This window comes from Phocoena sinus, chromosome 7 (assembly GCF_008692025.1).
Source record: "Phocoena sinus isolate mPhoSin1 chromosome 7, mPhoSin1.pri, whole genome shotgun sequence".
Classification (NCBI taxonomy): domain Eukaryota; kingdom Metazoa; phylum Chordata; class Mammalia; order Artiodactyla; family Phocoenidae; genus Phocoena; species Phocoena sinus.
The window spans coordinates 21,161,279-21,183,915 of NC_045769.1; the positions used below are offsets into that span (position 1 = coordinate 21,161,279).

The following is a 22,637-nucleotide window of genomic DNA, read 5'->3' on the forward strand; positions in this document are numbered from 1 at the left end:
GGATTGCATTGAATCTGTAGGTTGCTTTGGGTAGTATAGTCATTTTCACAATGTTGATTCTTCCAATCCAAGAACATGGTATATCTCTCCATCTGTTTGTGTCATCTTTGATTTCTTTCATCGCTGTCTTATAGTTTTCTGAGTACAGGTCTTTTGTCTCCTTAGGTAGGTATTTTATTCCTAGGTATTTTATTCCTAGGTATTTTATTCCTTTTGTTGCAATGGTGAATGGGATTGTTTCCTTAATTTCTCTTTCTGATCTTTCGTTGTTAGTGTATAGGAATGCAAGAGATTTCTGTGCATTAAAAATTTTGTATCCTGCAACTTTACCAAATTCATTGATTAGCTCTAGTAGTTTTCTGGTGACATCTTTAGGATTCTCTATGTATAGTATCATGTCATCTGCAGACAGTGACAATTTTATTCCTTCTTTTCCAATTTGGATTCCTTTTATTTCTTTTTCTTCTCTGATTGCCATGGCTAGGACTTCCAAAACTATGTTGAATAATAGTGGCGAGGGTACTTCCCTGGTGGCACAGTGGTTAAGAATCCACCTGCCAATGCAGGGACACAGGTTCGAGCCCTAGTCCAGGAACATCCCACATGCCATGGAGCAACTAAGCCTGTGTGCCACAACTACTGAGCCTGCGCTCTAGAGCCTGTGAGCCACAACTGCTGAGCCCATGTGCCACAGCTACTGAAGTCCGCGTGCCTAGAGCCCATGCTCCACAACAAGAGAAGCCACCACAGTGAGAAGCCCGCGCACTGCAACGAAGACCCAACACAGCCAAAAGAAAGAAAATAGTGGCAAGAGTGGACATCCTTATCTTGTTCCTCATCTTAGATGAAATGTTTGCTGTGGGTTTGTCATATATGGCCTTTATTATGTTGAGATAGGTTCCCTCTATGCCCACTTTCTGGAGAGTTTTTGTCATAAATGGGTGTTGAATTTTGTCAAAAGCTTTTTCTGCATCTATTGAGATGATCATATGGTTTTATTCTTCAATTTGTTAATACGGTGTATCACATTGATTGATTTGTGTATACTGAAGAATCCTTGCATCCCTGAGATAAATCCCACTTGATCATGGTGTATGATTTTTTTGATGTGTTGTTGGATTCTGTTTGCTAGTATTTTGTTGAGGATTTTTTGCATCTATATTTATCAGTAATATTGGTCTGTAATTTTCATTTTTTGTAGTATCTTTGTCTGGTTTTGGTATCAGGGTGATGGTGGCCTCATAGAATGAGTTTGGGAGTGTTCCTTCCTCTGCAATTTTTTGGAAGAGTTTGAGAAGGATGGGTGTTAGCCCTTCGCTAAATGTTTGATAGAATTCACCTGGGAAGCCATCTGATCCTGGACTTTTGTTTGTTGGAAGATTTTTAATCACAGTTTCAATTTCATTACTTGCGACTGGTCTGTTTATATTTTCTATTTCTTCTTGGTTCAGTCTTGGAAGATTATACCTTTCTAAGAATTTGTCCGTTTCTTCCAGGTTGTCCATTTTATTGGCATAGAGTTGCTTGTAGTAGACTCTTAGGATGCTTTGTATTTCTGCGGTGTCCATTGCAACTTCTCCTTTTTCATTTCTAATTTTATTGATTTGAGTCCTCTCCTCTTTCTTGATGAGTCTGGCTAAAGGTTTACCAATTTTGTTTATCTTCTCAAAGAACCAGCTTTTAGTTTTACTGATCTTGGCTATTGTTTTCTTTGTTTTTATTTCATTTATTTCTGCTCTGACCTTTATGATTTCTTTCCTTCTACTAACTTTGGGTTTTGTTTGTTCTTCTTTCTCTAGTTCCTTTAGGTGTAAGGCTAGATTGTTTGAGATTTTTCTTGTTTGTTGAGGTAGGCTTGTATTGCTATAAACGTCCCTCTTAGAACTGCCTTTGCTGCATCCCACAGGTTTTGGATCAGTGTGTTTTCATTGTAACTTGTCTCTAGGTATTTTTTGATTTCCTCTTTGATTTCTTCAGTGATGTCTTGGTTATTTAGTAACGTATTGTTTAGCCTCCATGTGTTTGTGTTTTTTACGTTTTTTTCCCTATAATTGATTGCTAATCTCATAGCGTTGTGGTCGGAAAAGATGCTTGAAATGATTTCAGTTTTCTTAAATTTACCGAGACTTGATTTGTGACCCACTATGTGATCTATCCTGGAGAATGTTCCATGTGCACTTGAGAAGAAAGTGTAATCTGCTGTTTGTGGATGGAATGTCCTATAAATATCAATTAAATCTATCTGGTCTATTGTGTCATTTAAAGCTTGTGTTTTGTTAATTTTCTGTCTGGATGATCTGTCCATTGGTGTAAGTGAGGTGTTAAAAGTCCCCCACTATTATTGTGTTACTGTCGATTTCCTCTTTTAGAGCTGTTAGCAGTTGCCTTATGTATTGAGGTGCTCCTATGTTGAGTGCATATATATTTATAATTGTTATATCTTCTTCTTGGATTGATCCCTTGATCATTATGTAGTGTCTTTCCTTGTCTCTTGTAACATTCTTTATTTTAAAGTCTATTTTATCTGATATGAGTGTTGCTACTCCAGCTTTCTTTTGATTTCCACTTGCATGGAAAATCTTTTTCCATCCCCTCACTTTCAGTCTGTATGTGTCCCTAGTTCTGAAGTGGGTCTCCTGTAGACAGCATATATATGGGTCTTGTTTTTGTATCCATTCAGCGAGCCTGTGTCTTTTGGTTGGAGCATTGAATCCATTCACATTTAAGGTAATTATCAATATATATCTCCCTATTACCATTTATTAATTGTTATGGGTTTGTTTTTGTAAGTCCTTTTCTTCTCTTGTGTTTCCGACTTAGAGAAGTTCCTTTAGCATTTGTTGTAGAGCTGGTTTGGTGGTGCTGAATTCTCTTAGCTTTTGCTTGTCTGTAAAGCTTTTGATTTCTCCATCAAATCTGATTGAGATCCTTGCCGGGTAGAGTAATCTCGGTTGTAGGTTCTTCCCTTTCATCACTTTACATATATCATGCCACTCCCTTCTGGCTTGTAGAGCTTCTGCTGAGAAATCAGCTGTTAACCTTATGGGAGTTCCCTTGTACGTTATTTGTCGTTTTTCCCTTTTTGCTTTCAATAATTTTTCTTTGTCTTTAATTTTTGTCAGTTTGATTACTGTGTGTCTCAGCGTGTTTCTCCTTGGGTTTATCCTGCCTGGGACTGTCTGCCCTTCCTGGACTTGGGTGGCTATTTCCTTTCCCATGTTTGGGAAGTTTTCAACTATAATCTCTTCAAATATTTTCTCAGGTCCTTTCTCTCTCTCTTCTCCTTCTGGGAACCCTATAATGCGAGTGTTGTTGCGCTTAATGTTGTCCCAGGGGTCTCTTAGGCTGTCTTCATTTCTTTTCATCCTTTTTTCTTTATTTTGTTCTGCGGCAGTGAATTCCACCATTCTGTCTTCCAGGTAACTTATCTGTTCTTCTGCCTCAGTTATTCTGCTATTGATTCCTTCTAGTGTATTTTTTATTTCAGTTATTGTATTGTTCATCTCTGTTCTTTAATTCTTCTAGGTGTTTGTTCTGTAATTCTTCTAGGTCTTTGTTAAACATTTCTTGCATCTTCTTGATCTTTGCCTCCACTCTTTTTCCAAGGTCCTGGGTCATCTTCACTATCATTATTCTGAATTTCTGGAAGGTTGCCTATCTCTACTTCATTTAGTTGTTTTTCCTGAAGTTTTATCTTGTTCCTTCATCTGGTACAAAGTCCTCTGCCTTTTCATTTTGTCTATCTTTCTGTGAATGTGGTTTTCTTTCCACAGGCTGCAGAATTGTAATTCTTTTTTCTTCTGTTGTCTTCCCTCTCTATAGTAAAATTTAGATAGACAATCATTTGTCCTCTGGAAGCTTCCAGCAAGACTGGTCGTGTTATAGACAAACATGTTGACAGCTCACAAAATTAAAAAATAAATACAGAGTTGGGAGTGAGACAACTTCAGGTGGCCCAAAGGAGAGCCCAGACAAGCATTCTCTCCCAAGCCTTTGGCCCTGAATTTTCTCCAGACAACCGTGGGTAGTTCTCATGTCAGCGGGTGATGAGGATACCAAAGTCCCAATCATTTATGGAGATCTGGGGCCCCAGCAGGGCTTTTCATGGCAGGATAAGCTGGCGGATGTAGGCTCAGCTGCTAATCTCCACAATCCTTCTCGGAAAGACAGAAAAAGCAACTCATGCTCCTTAGACTTAGGTGTTCAGGCTGAACTTTCCAAAGAGCTGTGACCCTGCAGGGAAGCCAGGAGCAATGGATCAACACGGTGATTAATAGGAAGCACAATCACCAAAAACCAAGGTTGACAGAGGAAAGCAGAAAGGTCAGCATCTTCCTAGGTATTTCCTGAGGCTGGCGTTTACAGAGGACATGACCCCCAGTCCAGACTGTGCTGAGAGGTCAGTAAGCCTGAACAACAGTGAGGGGGGTTGGGTGGCCCCCAAAGATCCCCTCTCTCAACCGGAGCTGTCTGGGAGCCCAGGAAGGGGCATTCAAAGGGATGAGAAAGGGGTGCATTCCAGGGTCTTGTTCTGGTTTGTTGATCAGAGTGGCAAGGCGGCCAGGGGCCTGCAGGGAAGCCAGCACAGGTTCACAGCCAGGGCCGAGTCCCTCGGGAGGGGGCTGTGTAACAAACTGCTCACAGGATCCCCCAAAGCACTGTGGGCCTCCGGCCCCGGCAGAACAGCACACTGACGCCTAGAGTGGGCTCTCGGGGGACGGCCAGGCTGCAGAGGCCACTCTGCTTCTTCCCAGCTGAGATGCCCTCAGCTCAGTTTCTGCATCTGCACCATGAAAATTTAACCACCTTCCTCCGAGGTGGGGTTCGTTAAGTCAGTATGCGAAAGGTGCTCATCCTGGCCAGTGCCCCGCACCTACTACACAGTGCAAAGCCATTCAGGCTTAACAAATAATCCACATACCATCACACCAGCACAACTCGGCAGCTTTCACTGACGCCAAGAACACTGGTCTCACTCCAAGCCCCCACTTACACCTGGCCCTTGATTTCGCCCCCCCGCAACTTCTTCTCCCCTGTTTTTTTTTTTAATCTCAAAGTGGCCAAAAGCACTATCAATTTGCTGAGGCAAAACCCCACGTCTCAGTATTGACTCTTCCTCAAATGCCCACGGGCAATCCATCTGCAAATGCTTTCAGCTTCACATCCAAGACATATCCGGATTCCAACCACTTCCCACCTCCTTCACACTGCTCCCTGGCCCGGCCCACCCCAGCACTGCCCCTGTGGTCAGCTGCAAGAGCTCAGTAGGCCCTCCTACCCAACCAGTCCCTCGCTCATCCTTCTTGATCTCTTTCCTATACACAAACTGGGTGATCTTTTAAAACTATAATCAGATTGCCTCAGACCCCTGCTCAAAACCAGTCAATGGCTTCCATTCATGTTCAGAATGAAATCCGAATCCTTGCCGTGACCCAGGAGCGCTACATCATCTGGCCCATCTCTCTCTTCAGTGTCATCACCTTACTCTTCCCACGTGATGCACCACTCCCCTCACCCCTCTCTAAACCTGCGCTGGCAACATAGGGGCCCCCGGGCACTTGAAACATGGCTAGTTCAGACTGAGATGTGCAGTTAGTGTCAAATACACACTGGATTTTGAAGACTTGGTATGAAAAAGAGAATAAAAAGTTTCTCAATAACTTTTTAAATAGTGATTATGTTGAAATGACAGTATTTTGAATATATTGGGTTAAAAACGTATTATTAATTTGATCTTTTTTTTTTTTTTTTTCTCGTTTGCGGTACACGGGCCTCTCACTGTCGTGGCCTCTCCCCTTGCGGAGCACAGGCTCCGGACGCGCAGGCTCAGCGGCCATGGCTCACGGGCCCAGCCGCTCCACGGCATGTGGGATCTTCCCGGACTGGGGCACGAACCCGTGTCCCCTGCATCGGCAGGCGGACTCTCAACCACTGCGCCACCAGGGAAGCCCTGATCCTTCATTTTTAAAAATACTCTTTGGAAATAAGAAGGATCAAATTAGTAATACTAATACAACACATATGTGCCCTGTGTTACATTTCTATTGGACGGTGCTGCTGTAAGCCAGGGGTTAGCAAACTATGATCTGTGGGCCAAATCCTGCTCTCCGCCTGTTTTTGTATGGCCTGTGAGCCAAGTACAGTTTTTATGTTTTTAAATGGTTGAAAATAATAGTCATTTGCGACACATGAAAATTATGAGAAGCTCAAAATTCAGTGTCCGTAACAGAATTTTATTGGAAAAGAGCCACAGTCACTTGTTCCGGATTATCTAATGGTTGATTTTGCACCACAGAAGCAGAGCTGAGCAGTTCCAACACAGACATCCTGGCTCATAAAGCCAAAAGTAATTACTATCTGGCTATTTATAGAAAAAGCTTGTCAACCCCTGCTCTAAACCCTCAGCTTACTGTATTTTCTTTATAGAACATAGAACTATTGCCTCTCCTGTTACGTGATAACTTTGGCAAAGGCGTGTACTTTCTTCTCTTCTTTGGTGAATTCCTGCCAGCACCTAGAGAACAGTGCCTGGCACACATTAGGCGCTCTATAAATATTTGTTGAATCAATACATTTTACAAATCTAGATTTCGGGTCCTGTGTAGGAAGCACCTCGTTAATTAAAGAACATGAATCACCACTACTACAGCCTACTGTCTGTTTCTCAGTAGGTTAAGCTAAGGTTAATTAAGACCCAAGCAAACCCACACATAATGAAGGGAAATGCTGACACATGCCTGGTAACCCGTCGGGCTTGGAGACAGAGACCAACACTGTGGCAACGACCAGAGGAGCACAGCCTTTCCAGAAAAGTGCCTCATTTTGTTTTAATAAATTCCATGATTTTGAATGCATCTTTGGCCCCTCTTACAGAGGAGAGGTGAAGCTGTCCCAGTTATCAAAAAATTCTAATCTGCTCTTCTTCAGCGGACTGCCTGTCAATGTGCTCTCATCCAGTGTGTCTCCCGTGTCCTGGGAACCACTTCCTGGGTCAAATGACTCTGCTGCCTCCAGGAGCTCCATATCGCTTCCGTCTTCCTCAAAGGACTTCTGGAAAAAGTCATAGATCTTCTGCTGCTTTGGGTCCTTCACCAGAGGAAGACAAGACAAAGACATCAGCACCCAGGCACCAACACTGACCCTCCCCCCACCACTGTGGGACCAGCTCAGGAAACTGTTTATCACTCGATCAGCCTCACTGTCTTTCTGTCTGGCTTCTTAGCTTCTTTGCTGGGTAAAGAAGGGAAAACGAACGGTTGTGAAAGCGACACAGGACCTGCTCTCACGCTAATTTATGTTGGGAATGTTTTCTCCCTTCTAACTTTACAAATCAGTATTTCAATATTGAAACAGCTCCCAAGCCTTTCTCCACTAAGAGGTTAGTTAGGCTGTAATTCAACTCCCGAATTGGTGTGTTCAGCCGTGGCTTATACCTAATTCTCTGAGTGGTTATAAAACACACACTTAACATATTGATAAGTAGATACGTGTCCCTGATTCTGACTACCCTAAAGTTACAAATGATCAAAATGCCCTCCAACTGCATCTATGCATTGACAACGATGGTGTGGTGCTAAAATCACACCCAGCTGTTATGAGCACAGCAGATGACGGGCTTGCTCTCACCCCTTTGCTGATCTCTCCTCTGTCTAAATTCCTAACCCTGGCCATCATTCAACCCAGAGGCACATATTCAGTATCTCCACTGACCTCCCACAGGTCCATAAACTAAACCTGTCTAAAAACCACAACCATCTGTCATCTCACTCCTACATCCCCAAAGCAGGTCCTGTTCCCTAGTCTTGATGGTCTCGCACTATTCTCATAGTACCCCTAGCTTGCAATCACCAGGGCATCCTGACTCCGGATCTCACCCACCAAACTGCATCAGGTTGGTTTCTCCGTCTGTTCCCTCCCAGATACTTAGTAGGCAGGCTCTTTCCTTGGGCCACATTGCTTTGTACCTGCCTGAATCTGCAATGGCTTCACTGCACTTCCCACCTCAGGCCTCTTCCCATGTCAAACCGGTCTTTTCCAGGCTAATTTCTCCCTACAGACTATCCTCTAACAAGATTTTCCTGTCACATCATTGGGCACCCCTGTGCCTACCTCATCAAGTCTAATGCTGCTTCCCTGGCTTTCCAGGCCCTTTGGAGTCAGGTCTCAGCCTAACTGGCCACTATTTCTTTGCTTTCACAGAAGCCCTCCACACTAGCGAAGTTCTTGAAAACTGATCCTGCAAGGACTCTAGATTATTCAATAATCTGTACCCTACATTCTCTCGCCTTTCAGGATCCTAGCCATTCAGATGGGAAGTGACATTAAGGGTCATTAAGGTCATCCCCACACCAGCCGCATGTCCTCCACCGTGATATCAGCTTTTGTCTGAGCAACTGCAAGGTCGAGGAAATGCCGCCCACAAGGCAGCCTACTCCAGGTAGAAACAGCTGTCCACGTGCATTTGAGGACGTGATGGCAACGCTATGTGCTAACTTGGAGCACGCATAATTAAAGGGAAGCAAGTTCCAAGATCAGACAGTATTTCACTTCCCTTCCCAGCAGGCAGGCAGACATGACCTCTTCTGCTTTTGCTTTTGGCTCCTATACAGGAGGCAACACTTTCTTTTCCTAATAGTTGATACAGTTTTCAGCCCTATTTTAATTTTTTTAAGTGATATAATTATTAATCAAAATAAATATTGATAAACTCCATTTGTACTTTAGGCAGAATTTCTTTTTTTTTTATTAATTTATTTTTGGCTGCATCGGGTCTTTGTTGCTGTGCATGGGCTTTCTCTAGTCGCGGAGAGCGGGGGCTACTCTTTGTTGTGGTGCGTGGGCTTCTCGTTGCGGTGGCTTCCCTTGTGGTGGAGCACGGGCTCTAGGCGCACAGGCTTCAGGAGTTGCGGCTCGCGGGCTCTAGAGCACAGGCTCAGTAGTTGGGGCTCGCGGGCTGTAGAGCACAAGCTCAGTAGTTGTGGCGCATGGGCTTAGCTGCTCTGCAGCATGTGGGATCCTCCCGGACCAGGGCTCGAACCCGTGTCCCCTGCACTGGCAGGCGGATTCTGCGCCACCAGGGAAGTCCCTAGGCAGAAATTCTTAACTAATTCAAAGCAACTGAGGGTCAGGCCAGTATAAATAAATGAGTTATAAATAAACCTATTCTCATTAGTTGAGAAGCCTTTAAAAATTAGGCTCTTTCTTTTCAAAGGGCACATAACAACCAAGGCTCTGTCAAAACAGTCACCATTCAACTGAATTAGACAGTTCTTCAAAAAGTTTAAAAGGAAGGTTGTCTTAAACTTGGCTTATTAATTATAAGGATAGTTTATACCCTGTGTTTAAAAATATGATCTCCCCTGAGTCTTATTTATCCCAATAATTACATTACGAAGAAAGAATTTAGTTGCAAGCAAATGTAAATGAAAGATTATCTCCTCAGACAAGTCTTAGCATCACCTACAAGATCGTGGCGACCTGACAGCTTCTGATGCTCGGCAATTCCACAGGAAGGAGGCGGCATGTCAGCTTCCTGAAGCGCAGGGCCGCCTTTCTACACGAGGCTCAGACCTCTGTCCATGCTCTCATTAGAAATAACCCCCCAGGGGTCGCCCTCCATCAGGCAGGACCTCTCGAGTTATCACCTTCCTTGTCAACCACCCGAGCAGGTGAAAGAAGACCAGCATTTGGGAGTCTTTGCACCTCTGGCTCCTCTACCTTGTTTCACTGAAATGGAGGGGGAAGAGCTGTGGCAGCCATGGGGCTGGAGAGCTAGGCCAGGGCAGGCCTGCTGGGCCCTGGGCTGCCCTCTCCAGAGGCAAACAGGCCTCCTCTCAGCACCTCTGACAAGGCCCCACCTGGTCACGGAAGGATGTTCACCAGCCTCTTACTCTCCTTGACAGTAAGAGGGGCTGTCGCACAGGGAATGCTGGCTGAGTCTGGAAGCCTTCCGCCTGGGCTGGCTTCAAGTGACCCATGGCTGCGGGAGAGTCTTGCTGCTCCGCAAGTCTCTGCTCACCCCTTTATAAAATGGGGAGTCACTGAGAGTAAGGTGCAGCAACAGAGGGGCAAGTATGCTACACAGAAGCAACACCCCATGTGAAACACTCCCCATTCTTTGCTGGGGATGTGTTTGGGTGGCGTTGCTATGTACTTTTTGCAACAATTCAGCTGTTGCCATGGGGCGTTTTCTGTCAGTTTCTAATGGCCTGATGGAAAAGGCAGCATTTGGAGGCCCTGGTTTTTGAGGAGGGCATGTCAGAAGCAGCAGGAGTTAATGCCAGCACTTCTCCATAAACAGACGCACACACACAGATTGACCCGAGAACGAATGCAACCATCATTTTAGCTCCCCAGCTGGGGGAGGTCCCCAGGAGTGATTCACACCTTCCCGCTCAGGACCTCTGGACACCCCAGTGGCAGAGGGCCACATGCTGGTGTTACCTTGTAGAAATAATCTGCGGCTTCTGTCATTTCTGAAAAATTGGTCTCAGAAAGCCCGGCTTCACCCAGAACTTTAATCTTCTCTTGAATCAGGGGCCTGTTGGGGAGAAATGAGCTGCAGTGGAAACAACCTGCACAGAACCAGCAGACTGATTATAGCGAGACCAGCCCCTGTTCTTGTGAGACACGCTCACTGTTTCACATCTCTCCATCTCTTCAGGCACAAACGCCCATCCTGAAATACTGACCTCCTCTCTATTGTAAACCGACCAAGTCAGGGCTCACATCGTCAGGCTCAAAATTCTTTCTACTGGAAGATGTGTAGGAAATAAATGCTACTGCAACAAAAATTTGAACCTGGCACTGTTATGAGCTGCTCAGTTAACAAATCCATGAACAGAAAGGGAAGTAGGGGCAACCCACACGCAAAATAAAGGTAAGATGCCTTAGTCATAATGCTGGAAACAGAGATAGGTAGTGGAAACTAATAAGATAATCAAGAAACAATATGAGGAAGGAGGAAATGGAACTGGGGAGGGAGCATGTGGGGAGTCTTTGCCTAAGTGATGGACATGAAACCCCAGAGTTAAAAATCTGACCCCATCTCTGCTAAGGAAGCACTACACGGCCCAGGGAGAGCCACCTTCCCCCGCTGGCCCAGCAGCAGCTCTGTGAGGCGTGGCCTTACGGAACCAGCGCACCTCCCAAGGGGCCAGGGGGGCAGTCTCCCAGACTCAGCAAACGCCTTCACTTCCGGGAACAGAGTGCTTTACAAACAAAATTCCACCTACATTGCATCCCAATACGTTCTCCTCCCTCATCTCAGGTCAGTGGGAAGGAGCCACATCCCCTTATTCCTACAGGATTTCCTCATGCCTCCTGCAGCCACCAGTTAACACTATGCAGGAGGTCAAACAGGGTCATGAGGAAAGGGGGAGCGCACTACTAGCAGGTCTTCTGTGTGGATCCCTGGAGACCTGCCCCAAAGCAGAGGCTCTTAGGGAGCAAAGGAAATACGTCATTGGTGTCGACCCAACTGCCGGGCCAGCCAGGGGCCTCACCAAAGGTAGTCATCAGCCGTGCCTCTTGCCACCAGGTAGTGGATGCCCACAGAGCTCGACTGCCCGATGCGGTGCACCCGGTCCTCGGCCTGCATCAGCACCTGCGGGGCGGGGATCGGGACGCATGTCGGTCAAGGCTGGAAGCTGCTCAGCCCACCGCAGCAGGTGGCCTCTTGCCCCGGAGCCTCACCACAACCCTTCCTCCTCACTGCGTGTCACGTGGCAGGGGGCCTGCAAGCCTCTGTCCACAAACGGTCTGTCATCTGACAAAAGGGAGAAGCAAGCACAATCCTGGTCAGCAGGGGGGACCTCGATCTGCAGCTGGGAAGCTGTGGATGACCCTTCAGGGCCGGGCCAGCTGCTGGGCGCTGCAGAGGGAGAGCCAGCTTCAGCTCTGCCACCAGCTGTGACGAAGGAGACCCGGCACACTGCCACTCTTCCTCCATGGAATGAAAAGTTATCTTCTAAACAGACAGAGATACCGCGCCCAGGGAGAGGCCATATATGATCAGGGGGTAGGGTGGCTTTTTTATACGGTGGAAAAACCCTACAACGAATAATGAAAACCAAGAACATGGTTTCCATTATAAAATGCCTTCACGCTCTAAGCCCAGCCATCGTTACAGCCGTCGCCGACGTGTGGTCGATGAGAGCCACACTGGTCAGAACATCGGAAGGGAAAGAACTTCTTTCTGGAGTTGGGGAGAAAACTTTGAGTCCAAACAAATGTCTTCCATCTGCTGCCACAGCTGATCAGATAAGGCCAGTGGGCACCCTGCGCATGTTCCAAGGAATACCCACCGCAGTCGCCCTGTTGTGGCGCCACTGGTAAAGTGGCTCCCAGGGGCGGCTGATAAAAAGGGGCTCAGGCTGGGAAGCCAGAGGCCTCAGGCCAGGGCTGCCATGTGCTCCCCTTAAGTGACAGCTATGCTCTCGAGCTCTCTGTGCTCCAATTTCTTCATGGAGACATGGATCATGAGACTCCTTCGAAAACTTCAATCTTCCCGTTGGTAATAAGATGGTCGATAAGCCTACTACTTAGCAGGTTGTTGTGAAGACCTAATACCTGGCCAATGGATGTGCAAAGTATGAGCGTGTTTACCAGGCCTAACAGAAACAGAGGGAAGATGACGCAGGCACCAGGGACAGCGCACAGAAGCCCCCCCCCACCCCCCCACCCCGCGCCACTGGCTCTTTCTGCCAGCAGCCAGGAGTAAGCCCCTCACCCCTGGGTTCCAAAACAGCTCCGCGAACACCACCAGGTCAGCCGAGGAGAAGGTGAGGCCCATGTTGGCGGCGGTGATGGACAGCACGGCCACGGCGGGCCCCTCCGACAGCTGGAACTGCTGGCACAGGTCCTCACGGTCGGCCGAGGAGGTGGAGCCATCGATGCGGATGTGCTTCACACGCTGCGGGAACAGGAGAGGGAAGCAAGGTGGGCGCAGGTGCGGGGCCTCGGCGGCACGGCTCTAGGGACACAGCCCCGCGCTGCTCTGGCTCCAAGCCGGGTGGAGCATCAGGCTCGCCACTCTGTACTGCTTTCCGAGCTTCTTTCCTGGTCTTTCCTTTCCTTTCATAATTGGAACTTGTGTTGAGATAACTGTAGGCTCGCATGTCGTTTAAGCAGTAATACAGAGAAGGATTCCTCATGTGATTTGCCCAGTTTCCTCCACTGGGAATACTGGTAAAACTATAGCATAATATCACACCCAGGATACTGACTTTGATACAATCCACTGACCTTATCCAGATTTCCCCAGTTTTACTTAAACTCCTGGGTGTGTGTGTTCTATACAACTTTATCTCGAACCTGGGTTTTCATGTATCTGCCTTCACAGTTGAGACAGTGAACAGTTCTAACCGCACAGGGATGCTCTGTAGCCCATTTAGAGCCCTGCCCGCCTCCCTCCTGCTTCCCCCTCACCCACCCAGTCCCTACTAATCTGTCTTATTATTATTTTTTTTTTTGCGGTACGCGGGCCTCTCACTGCTGTGGCCTCTCCTGTTGCGGAGCACAGGCTCCGGACGCACAGGCTCAGCGGCCATGGCTCACGGGCCCAGCCGCTCTGCGGCATGTGGGATCTTCCCGGACCGGGACACGAACCTGCGTCCCCTGCATCGGCAGGCGGACTCTCAACCACTGCGCCACCAGGGAAGCCCTGTCCTGCATTTCTAAAATGTTCCATTTCAGGAACATTTATAAATGGAGTCAAACACTGTGCAACCTTTGGGGCTGGGCTCTTTTCACTCAGCATCACTGCCCAGAGAGTCACCCCTGTCGTTGCACGTACAGTCGGTTCACACACACCCGTAGCTCATTCCTTCTCATTGCTGAGCAGTGTTCTGTGGCAGGGGTGTACCATGGTTACCTATTCACCTTGGGCAGGACATGTGGGTTGGTTCCAGCTTTGCACTACTACAAATAAAGCTGCCCTGAACATTGGTGTACAAGTGAATGTAACTTTTCACTCCTCTGGGACAACTGCCCTGAAATCAACTGCTGAGTTGTATCTGATAGTTGCATGCTTAGCTCAGCTTATTTTCTTTAAAAAAACAATTTTTTTATCTGCAATTAAAAATTTAATTTTAATATATATATATAAAATGCCTTATAACCTTATGTAGTTATGTCTTGTTATTCACAGTAGTTATGTTCTATATAGTCATTATTATAAAATCTGAATTAGCAAATCCTGGATAATTTCCCCTGGGGAAACACAGGATTAGGTTCCTGAGATCAGCTTATTTTAAGTGGCATTTATTGTTTCTCAATGATAAAGACAGACATTATGAGGAAAATAAATTACCGATCTATTTTCTCCCATCACTCTTTTCTCAATGTGTTTGCTACATCTTTTAAATAAAAAGTTCTATATCTTGCTTTTCTCTGATAAACATTATATTGTAAATAAACTAAATTATTAAAATGCTTTCTAAAACATGATTTTTAATGGCTGTGTCACAGTTCATTATGCAACAATAGTATACTTTAACCAGTTATCTATTTCCTCACATTTGGGTGGGTTTCTACTTGTCACTGAAAAAGGATGGGCTGTCTGCATGTCTCAACTAAGAAGTCCGCATGCTGCAACTAAAAGATCCCACATGCCGCAACAAAGATCTCGCATGCTGCAACTAAGACCTAACGCAGCCAAAATAAATAAAGTAAAAAAAAAAAAAAAAGGATGGGCTGGCAAATGTCCACCAACAGATGAGTGGATAAAGTGTGGTACATGCATACAATGGAATATTACTCAGCAATAGAAAGGAATGAACTGTTGATACATGCATTAACATGTATGAATCTCAAAATATGTTGAGTGAGAGAAATCAGATTAAAAAAAAAAGGAGTACACACTGTATGATCCTTTATGATTCCACATTTACATAAGGCTCCAAAAATGCGAACAAATCTACAGTGACAGAGAGCAGATCAGTGGTGGCCTGGAGATGCGAGGATGGGGAGAAACGGGGATTACAAAGGACAGGAGGAAACTTCTGGGGCTGACGGATATATTCACTACTGTATGGCTGTTAGCAAAACTGGCGCCATCTTGGGCCCGTGCGGTTCCTCCTGTCCTTCCAGCGACCTTACCTAGGGCTGTACTGTAGTACACTGTACTGTCCTGTAGTAAATCTCTTCTTTGTCATCTAGGGCTTCGTAGTTAATAGATACTGTTTAATGATCATTAGGTCCAGGTGGCCTGTACGCTCGGTTAGTCTCCAATGATGACAACCTTCACTGACGTGTTCCTGATGCTCAGGAGACTAGTAACCCATCACAAATCTGGACTTAGGAATGTACTTCCTGTCTCCAGGCACATACCCCTGTACTCTAGGTTAACTGCAAGATTGTTCCAGTGGCTCCTCAGCATTGCAGAGTGCGGCTGCAAATGCTCTGGATCACCATCTACCCAGGCCTACCCTCCATGTAAGGTACCCTTTAATAAATGGATCCACTGATGGTACGGAGCTGCCTGCCTTGTTTTTAGGTCTCAAGATACCTTCTCAGTTCAGTGGGCACTTTTTGTTCCTCTGTGCAACAACTACCTCCAGTCTTGCTCAACTGCATACTTCAAATACGTGCAGTTATTATCTCAATAAAGCTATTAAGATAAAACATTTTAAAAGAGGGGTTGGGGGGCTTCCCTGGTGGCGCAGGGGTTGGGAGTCCGCCTGCCGATGCAGGGGACGCCGGGTTCGTGCCCCGGTCCGGGAAGATCCCACATGCCGCGGAGCGCCTGGGCCCGTGAGCCATGGCCGCTGAGCCTGCATGTCCGGGGCCTGTGCTCCGCAACGGGAGAGGCCACAACAGTGAGAGGCCCACGTACCGCAAAATAAATAAAAAATTAAAAAAAAAAAAAATAAAAGATGGGTTAAAACAAACCTGTTCATGGTTCTACAAGGAAGAAAAATTATTCGGAAAGTCGACAGAAATGTTTCCGGAAACCTTCACCTCATTTCTTTGCTCAGATCTGACCTTGGCCTGCTTAGCAGTCGACACACAAACAAGAAAAGCACCCTGTGCTGAATTTCAAGGGGAGCTTACCTTCCTCTCAAGCGCATTAGTGACTGCATCCAAAACCACCTTATGGTGTGCAAACACTAGAAACTTCTCTCTTCCACTTTCCAGCAGGTCCAGGATATATTCACTGCATTTGACAATGACAACTCAATAAATTAAACACATACGCAATCCAGCTGAGATTAATTACCGAAAAGTGACTGCATCTGTAGCAGATACCTTCTGGGTACCTGCTTCCCCAGCTCATTCCCTCCCTCCTCTGAGAGCTGACCTCTCCCCCTTGCCCTCAGGAACTGTGGGGAAGTCATCTTCCGCCATATGCAGAAAGAGTTCTTCCATACTTTTTAGTCATCTCCCAAACACAAATAAATCAAAGTATCCTTATGTTTTACGTGTCTCTGATAGGTTACTGAAACATTCTTATTACTACCTGGGATCATACAAGATAATTAACAGTTTGCACTTTGGCTGCTACTATCATTATAATGTGTTTTCAATAAAAATTGAAGTGTTGTTTACAGATCTGAAAATGCCTGGGCAGGGACTGAGGGATTCTTGACAGTAATAAATTTCTGGCAATGTAGTATTGAGATGTAAGTAATAATACTGAAGAGACGTCAGGGATCGCCCTCCAGCTCCCTCCCACATCAGACTGCAAACCACAGGGCCAGCAGTTAAGGCAGTGGTATAAGTGAATTCTTTTTTCCAAGGCCAAGGAATATGGGTGAAAAGGCCTTGTTTACACGGTCTTCATTCTGCTTTTAATTTACTTCTCTCCTCCATCCACTGTGTTTTTTCTTGACTTTCTGCTCCTTATCTTTAGCTGTGGCCTTAAAGGAAGGCAGCGACCCCCAGGAGCTGTAGAGAGGAGAGTCAGCCAGTTGGCAGATCCCAAGCTTGCCCTGGCACTCGCGCCCTGCAGAGGGTTCCCAGTCCCAGTACAGGTCACCGGTGGCTTCTGCACGGGTGGCGGGAAGGTCAGATTCCTCGGACAGGACACAAGGAGCCCTCGCTCTGCCTGAGGGCATCCCCACACATGGGTGTGTGTCTGGGCAAAGAACAGACATTGCTCTCCTTGGAGAAGGACAAATCTCCAAGGTTTCCTATTACAGTACAGGCAGGTGGGAAAAAGGGAAGTGGACTCTCTTCTAAACGTCTAAGAATTTTTTCAAACAATACCATGACCAACTACGGTATGGATTTGAGTTCAATTTGTGAATTGTTGGTACTAATAGAATCTACTTTAATTAGTTTGAGAGACATAAAATTTGCCATGATATAAGCAAAAAAGTTAACTGCTACAGCATCAGAAAGTCACAAAGCCATAAAATCAACTTGGCCAGCCCATAAACACCACGGCCCCCAGTTTTCCTAATGCCTCTCATCCCTCTACATCTCAGACGTGGCATTGCTGCTCTGCCCTTCCTCACGTCCCTGAGCTACCGAGCTGGAAATATCTGCCGACCACAATAACCTTGGCTTTATATTGAAAAATGTCCATTAAAATGAAAACGAACAACAGCAAAAATGGGAAGAAAAGCAACTATCAGAGGAAACTGGGGTTTTTAAGATTTATAATCTAATTTCCACTTACTAGCTGTATGATTCTTAAGTTTAGAGATTTACGTTAGATTTACTCAGTTTCTGCATTTTAACTTTATTCTACTGATCTCACGAGGAGTCTATAAATGTGACATGAGTTAACAGATGTCAAAACTGTTGCAAACTATAAATCACTATATAATTTATCATGGAATTTTGAAAAAGTATGTATAAGGTATGTTATGATTTGAATGTTTGTGTCCCTGCCCCCCAGTTCATATGCTGAAATCCGAACCCCCAACGTGGGGCCTATGGGAGGAGATGGAGTTAATGTTCTTATAAAAGAGACCCCAGAAAGCACCCTTCCCCTTCCACCATGCAAGGACACAGCGAGAAGATGGCTGTCTACGAGCCAGGAAGAGAACTGTCACCAGACTCTGAATCTGCCAGTGCCTTGAACTTGGAATTCCCAGCCTCTAGGACTGTGAGAAATACATGTTTGTTGTTTAAGGTGCACGGCCTACGATATTTTTGTCATAGCAGCACGAATGGACTAAGACAAGGTATTACCGAAGTTTATTTATAAGGTGGAAAATGGTTAGATTTAAAATTCCTTAGGGAAATGGATGGCTCTGGGCCCAGCACTCAATGGACCCTGGATTTTGTAGGTCACAAGCTGAGAGAGCGAGGGAAGGGGCTCACACCCATGCCATGTGTTATTCAGCAGCACATGAAAAATGTCGGTGGAGGCAATTCAGATTAGTGTCTGAGAGAGGTTTCCAGGCCATAAAAACCACATCTGGAGTTCACTGGTCTCTTAAACAGTATCATAAATGAAGAGGGCAGTGCCCAGAGGGTGAAGGAGAGCTGCCCGACATTCAGGAGTCTTTGTGGAGAGTCTGTGATTTGAACAATGCAGCGAACTCACTCTCCAACCACATTTAAGGGTGCAGAGGGAGAGGCCGGTGAGGCTGGGAGATGCAGAGGCTGAGTGAGAGGGCAGGGCAGGCTGTGGGTCTCCATTTATCCATGGATCTCGGTCCCCAAAGCCAATCTGGGACCGCTCAACCCCACGCTAAATTCATTTCATTGTAATTGAATCACTTGGACCATTATCCTGCCCGAGTCTCACACGAACGTTAAACAGTAAAAAAATTAGGCAAGCTGCATGCCATTAGACTTGCTTCAAGTTTCTATCTCAGTGATATGTGAAGAGCAGTGGGTTTTTCTTTCTTTAGCCAAGGCAGACAATTGAGATTTTTTTCTTTCAAGTCAGTGAATAACTTTAAGAACAGAAATTATTACACCAGCTTTAGCTGAGAAGACAGAAGGAGACCAAGTGTGACAACAGCCACTTGCCCGTATCTTTCGAACAAACGATGGTATTCACCTTCTTTCTTATTTAGGTAAATGACAGCTGAAACATGATGTCTTTGGAGATGACCAGAGAGTCTCCGTAAGGCAGCTTCCTGGTCTTCTGTGAAACCCCTAATTTTTTTCCTACAGGCAAGTGGCCACAGTTCTCTTAGCAAGAGGAAAACTTCCCTTCAGTGTTTGGGTCACCCAACCCTGCTCGTAAGTGGCTACAGCTCCAGCTCACTCGGGTTAAGACGGGATCTGGCAGGGACCCCAAGCACATCCAGGCAGGGCTCCAGCGACAAGCCTACTTATGCCTCCTGGGTGATGGTGCCCTAAACTTTATATTCAAAGCAACTACCATTCAAATCTCTAATCATTTCTTACGGAGCAATAAAACCATCCTGACGGACTAAGATAACAGGTATTTCTTTTTAAAAAAGAGAGAGAGAGAAGTCGACACTTGGTGTCCACTTACATGACAGATGGGATTTTAGCTTCAGCTGTTCTGTTGAAGAAGAGAATAAGGGCTTCTTTCTGCTGCTGTTTCTGTGGAAGGAGAAATTGAGGGTTTGAAGTCTCCCACTCTGAGAACTCCGTGACACGCTGACATAATCATCACCACCAAGAGCTTCACAAATCCCAACATCCATCGCCAGAGCCGAGAGGCCCTGACTTATCCACTCGCTTTAGCCACGCCACAGGAACCATCTACACTCTGGTTTTGTACCAAGAGGCCCCGACTTACCCACTCGCTTTAGCCACGCCACAGGAACTGTCTGCACTCTGGTTTTGTACTGGGAGACAAAGTAGCATTACAGATGTTCTGTCACCCTTCAAGAACTGTTGTGAGAATCCAATGAGGCAAGGAACATGCAAGCTCTTTGGAAGGGCACTGCAGGTAGCGCTTCACCACCCATGCCAAGCTCATGTGCTCAGCGGGAAGGCAGCCCTGCTAAGCACACCTATTTACTATAGGTATTACAGCCTGGTGACAACTTACACATGACAATGGCCCACAATGTTCCCCCACCCCTTTCCTTCTGCTAACTTGTGTCCATACCCAACTGACTAAGCTCACCTCTAAGACTTACTGAATCATTTCCAACTGACCTCAACTAGTCTATTCTAGTATCATCTCAAAATGTTACTCACATGTTTCTGGCCTGTGTGCACAGAAGGTAATTGACTTCCCTCAAGAGGAAACGGTATTTTCTTTATAGTTTGCATCTAAATAAATCCCAATAAAGAATGCTAACCCAGGAGGTGCTTAACCAGTTTCACAACAATATGAGATAACATTTACCATTACTCTTGGGTTCCCAGAGAGCACAGATACTCTTACCATCCTTGGTAGGGCAGCCATCCCCTTCCACTAGCCAGCATGGGTTTATAGATGCTCCTACATTTTGGGCCTGGGCCCTGTGAGGCCAGTGATTGACATGGCAGCTTCCTCATGGAACAAAGAGGTGACCCAACAGTAAAAACACCTATGGCCCTGAACTCATTAATAACTCAGGAAAGCAGCCACAGCTGGACTGTAACTTAAATTACAGACACCACAGATGGTGAGAAAAGCTACCTGGTCAAAATCGTTTTTTGGCTTTAAACAGCATCTCTCCTCTAGGCCTTGACAAGAAAGAAGAAAGAGACCCAGGAACCACAGGAATCCGTAGGGGCACTGATAGGGTAGTGGATCCGCTTCCTTTTCTACATGAGTCGTGGCAGTGGTGGGCACCGTCCCTCCTATTTTGTGGCAGCAGTTCAATTAAACAACTCTAACCTCCTGGGAACTCACATTGAAGATGTGATTCTGTGTGTGTGTCTTAATTTGTTTCTCGGCCCCAGGCCCAGTCAGGATTCTGACGAGGCTCTGGACACACACACTTTTCGCGTGTGGCCCATGAACTCACATGGAGTCCATTTGTGTCTCTCAAAGGGTCCCCTGCAGTAGGTTAGGCCCTCCAACCACCGAACGCATCCCTAGTAGGATATGCTGAAGGGACAGTGTCAGGCTCCCATCTGACGACCTCACCCGCAGCGTGTACACCTCAAGGAGACTGCACCCCACCCGTTCTCAGTCCACAGGTAAACTCCTGTTCCTTCAGAGACTCTTGTCAGGTCCTTCCCTCCCACCCATACTCAGGCCACACTTGCTCTTAGAAAGGGAGAGGGCAAAACAGATGGAGAGATGGTAAAAAGCACTTTCAGGAACCCTGCCCCAAGATTTAACACGCAGAGCCAATGTGGGTGTGAGAAAACAAACATCATTATTACACACAGCTTGGGAGATGGTACCCTGGGCTAATAACCCTTTTGGGGCTGTTATCAGTAGGTACCAAAAGTCTTCAAAATATGCCCATGCCCTGTGATGCAGCAACGCACTCCTAAAATTTACCCTCAGGATAGAATTGGAGGTACACAAATTCAGATGTAAACTACTTTTGCAGTGTAGTGTTACTTAGCATAGTGAACAATTGAAATAACTTAAATGTCCAACTACAAATGACTGGCAAAATTACAATACAGCCAGGTGAGAAAACATCATGCAGTCTTCAAATATTATGTTTTAGAAGAACATACAACAACATGGAAAAGGGTACAGATATAGTTTTGTAACTTGCTTTCTTCCCCACTTGATGGATCTTTATAAGATCCCAATTTCTGCTTTTAAAATACATATGTTGCTTATTATGTACATAGTTATAATATATATAGAGATAAATAATATATATTTTAAAGCAAAAAACACATAAATTTTAAAGAAAAAATACCAAAATGATATATGCCAAAATTATGTAATATAAATAGATGGGTTAATCTTTTTTTTTTTTTTTTTTTTTGCGGTACATGGGCCTCTCACTGCTGTGGCCTCTCCCGCTGCGGAGCACAGGCTCCGGATGCGCAGGCCCAGCGGCACGTGGGATCTTCCCGGACCGGGGCACGAACCCGTGTCCCCTGCATCGGCAGATGGACTCTCAACCACTGCGCCACCAGGGAAGCCCTCTATTGTATTTTTAATGTGGGAGAAATCAATAGTTTTATCTTAAAAAAAAAAAGCTCCCCGAACTGATAGACATAATACTAGCCCATTAACTATCTTATTACTTCTTTTGTCAGCCATGGACTGGGAAATTTTAAATAACCTGCATCCTTTGTTCCTGCCTCTTAGATTTTTATTAAATTAGATCCACTGGGTTCTGAATTTATTTTTCTACGTTGGAATCTAAGTGGATTGTCAAACGGCAGAAAGGTGAGTTGATACTGTCACCAGGAAGTCTGCATGGACCAGTTCCATTTTCCTGTTCCTGGTCTTGCTGATCAAAAAAACGGCTTTAGACAAAAGATGATTAGAGTCAGCTTTTCTTAGCCTGTGAACAGCTATCTATTATTTTGGCTGAAAATGAGAAAAAGATTTCACTGTATATTATGTTTTATAAATTGGCTGCTTCACCTTGGCTTCTGTGATTTAAAGCTTTTTAAAAACTGTCTTCCTCCAGATGGGAAGGTGTGAGGGAACAAAGAAAGAAATCACTTTTTGACAGGCTAGCAGTGCTTTGCTGGAACCACCATAATGTGTAAAATTGCAGGGAAACTTGGGGCTACAGAGTCACTATAAAAATGGTGGTGGTGGGGTCCTTTCTGTAGATTCACAGACTAAAACCACAAAACCATGATTCTCCATTTTAACACTTTCAATTCAGGATTTC

The 22,637-nt window shown here is 45.6% G+C and overlaps 1 protein-coding gene across 2 annotated transcripts in view; it reads right to left on the reverse strand.

Moving 5' to 3' along the window:
* Positions 1–3,123: 3,123 nt before the first annotated feature.
* The window catches only part of SMARCAL1 (SWI/SNF related, matrix associated, actin dependent regulator of chromatin, subfamily a like 1), a 55,492-nt gene continuing 35,978 nt past the window's right edge, over positions 3,124–22,637 (reverse strand). Inside the window, exons 13-19 of one of the 2 annotated variants that reach the window (XR_004350681.1) lie at positions 19,406–19,476; positions 16,054–16,156; positions 12,731–12,913; positions 11,505–11,605; positions 10,444–10,540; positions 6,738–7,086; positions 3,124–4,233 (exon numbers count right to left, since the gene is read on the reverse strand). Coding sequence is in view for 1 of the 2 variants with exons in the window: in XM_032637136.1 (XP_032493027.1) it covers positions 6,868–7,086; positions 10,444–10,540; positions 11,505–11,605; positions 12,731–12,913; positions 16,054–16,156; positions 19,406–19,476 (774 nt within the window). In the remaining variant the exon portion in view is untranslated. Of the gene's footprint in view, positions 4,234–6,212; positions 7,087–10,443; positions 10,541–11,504; positions 11,606–12,730; positions 12,914–16,053; positions 16,157–19,405; positions 19,477–22,637 lie in introns of those variants that run through there. The other variant, XM_032637136.1, reaches the window with a different exon arrangement.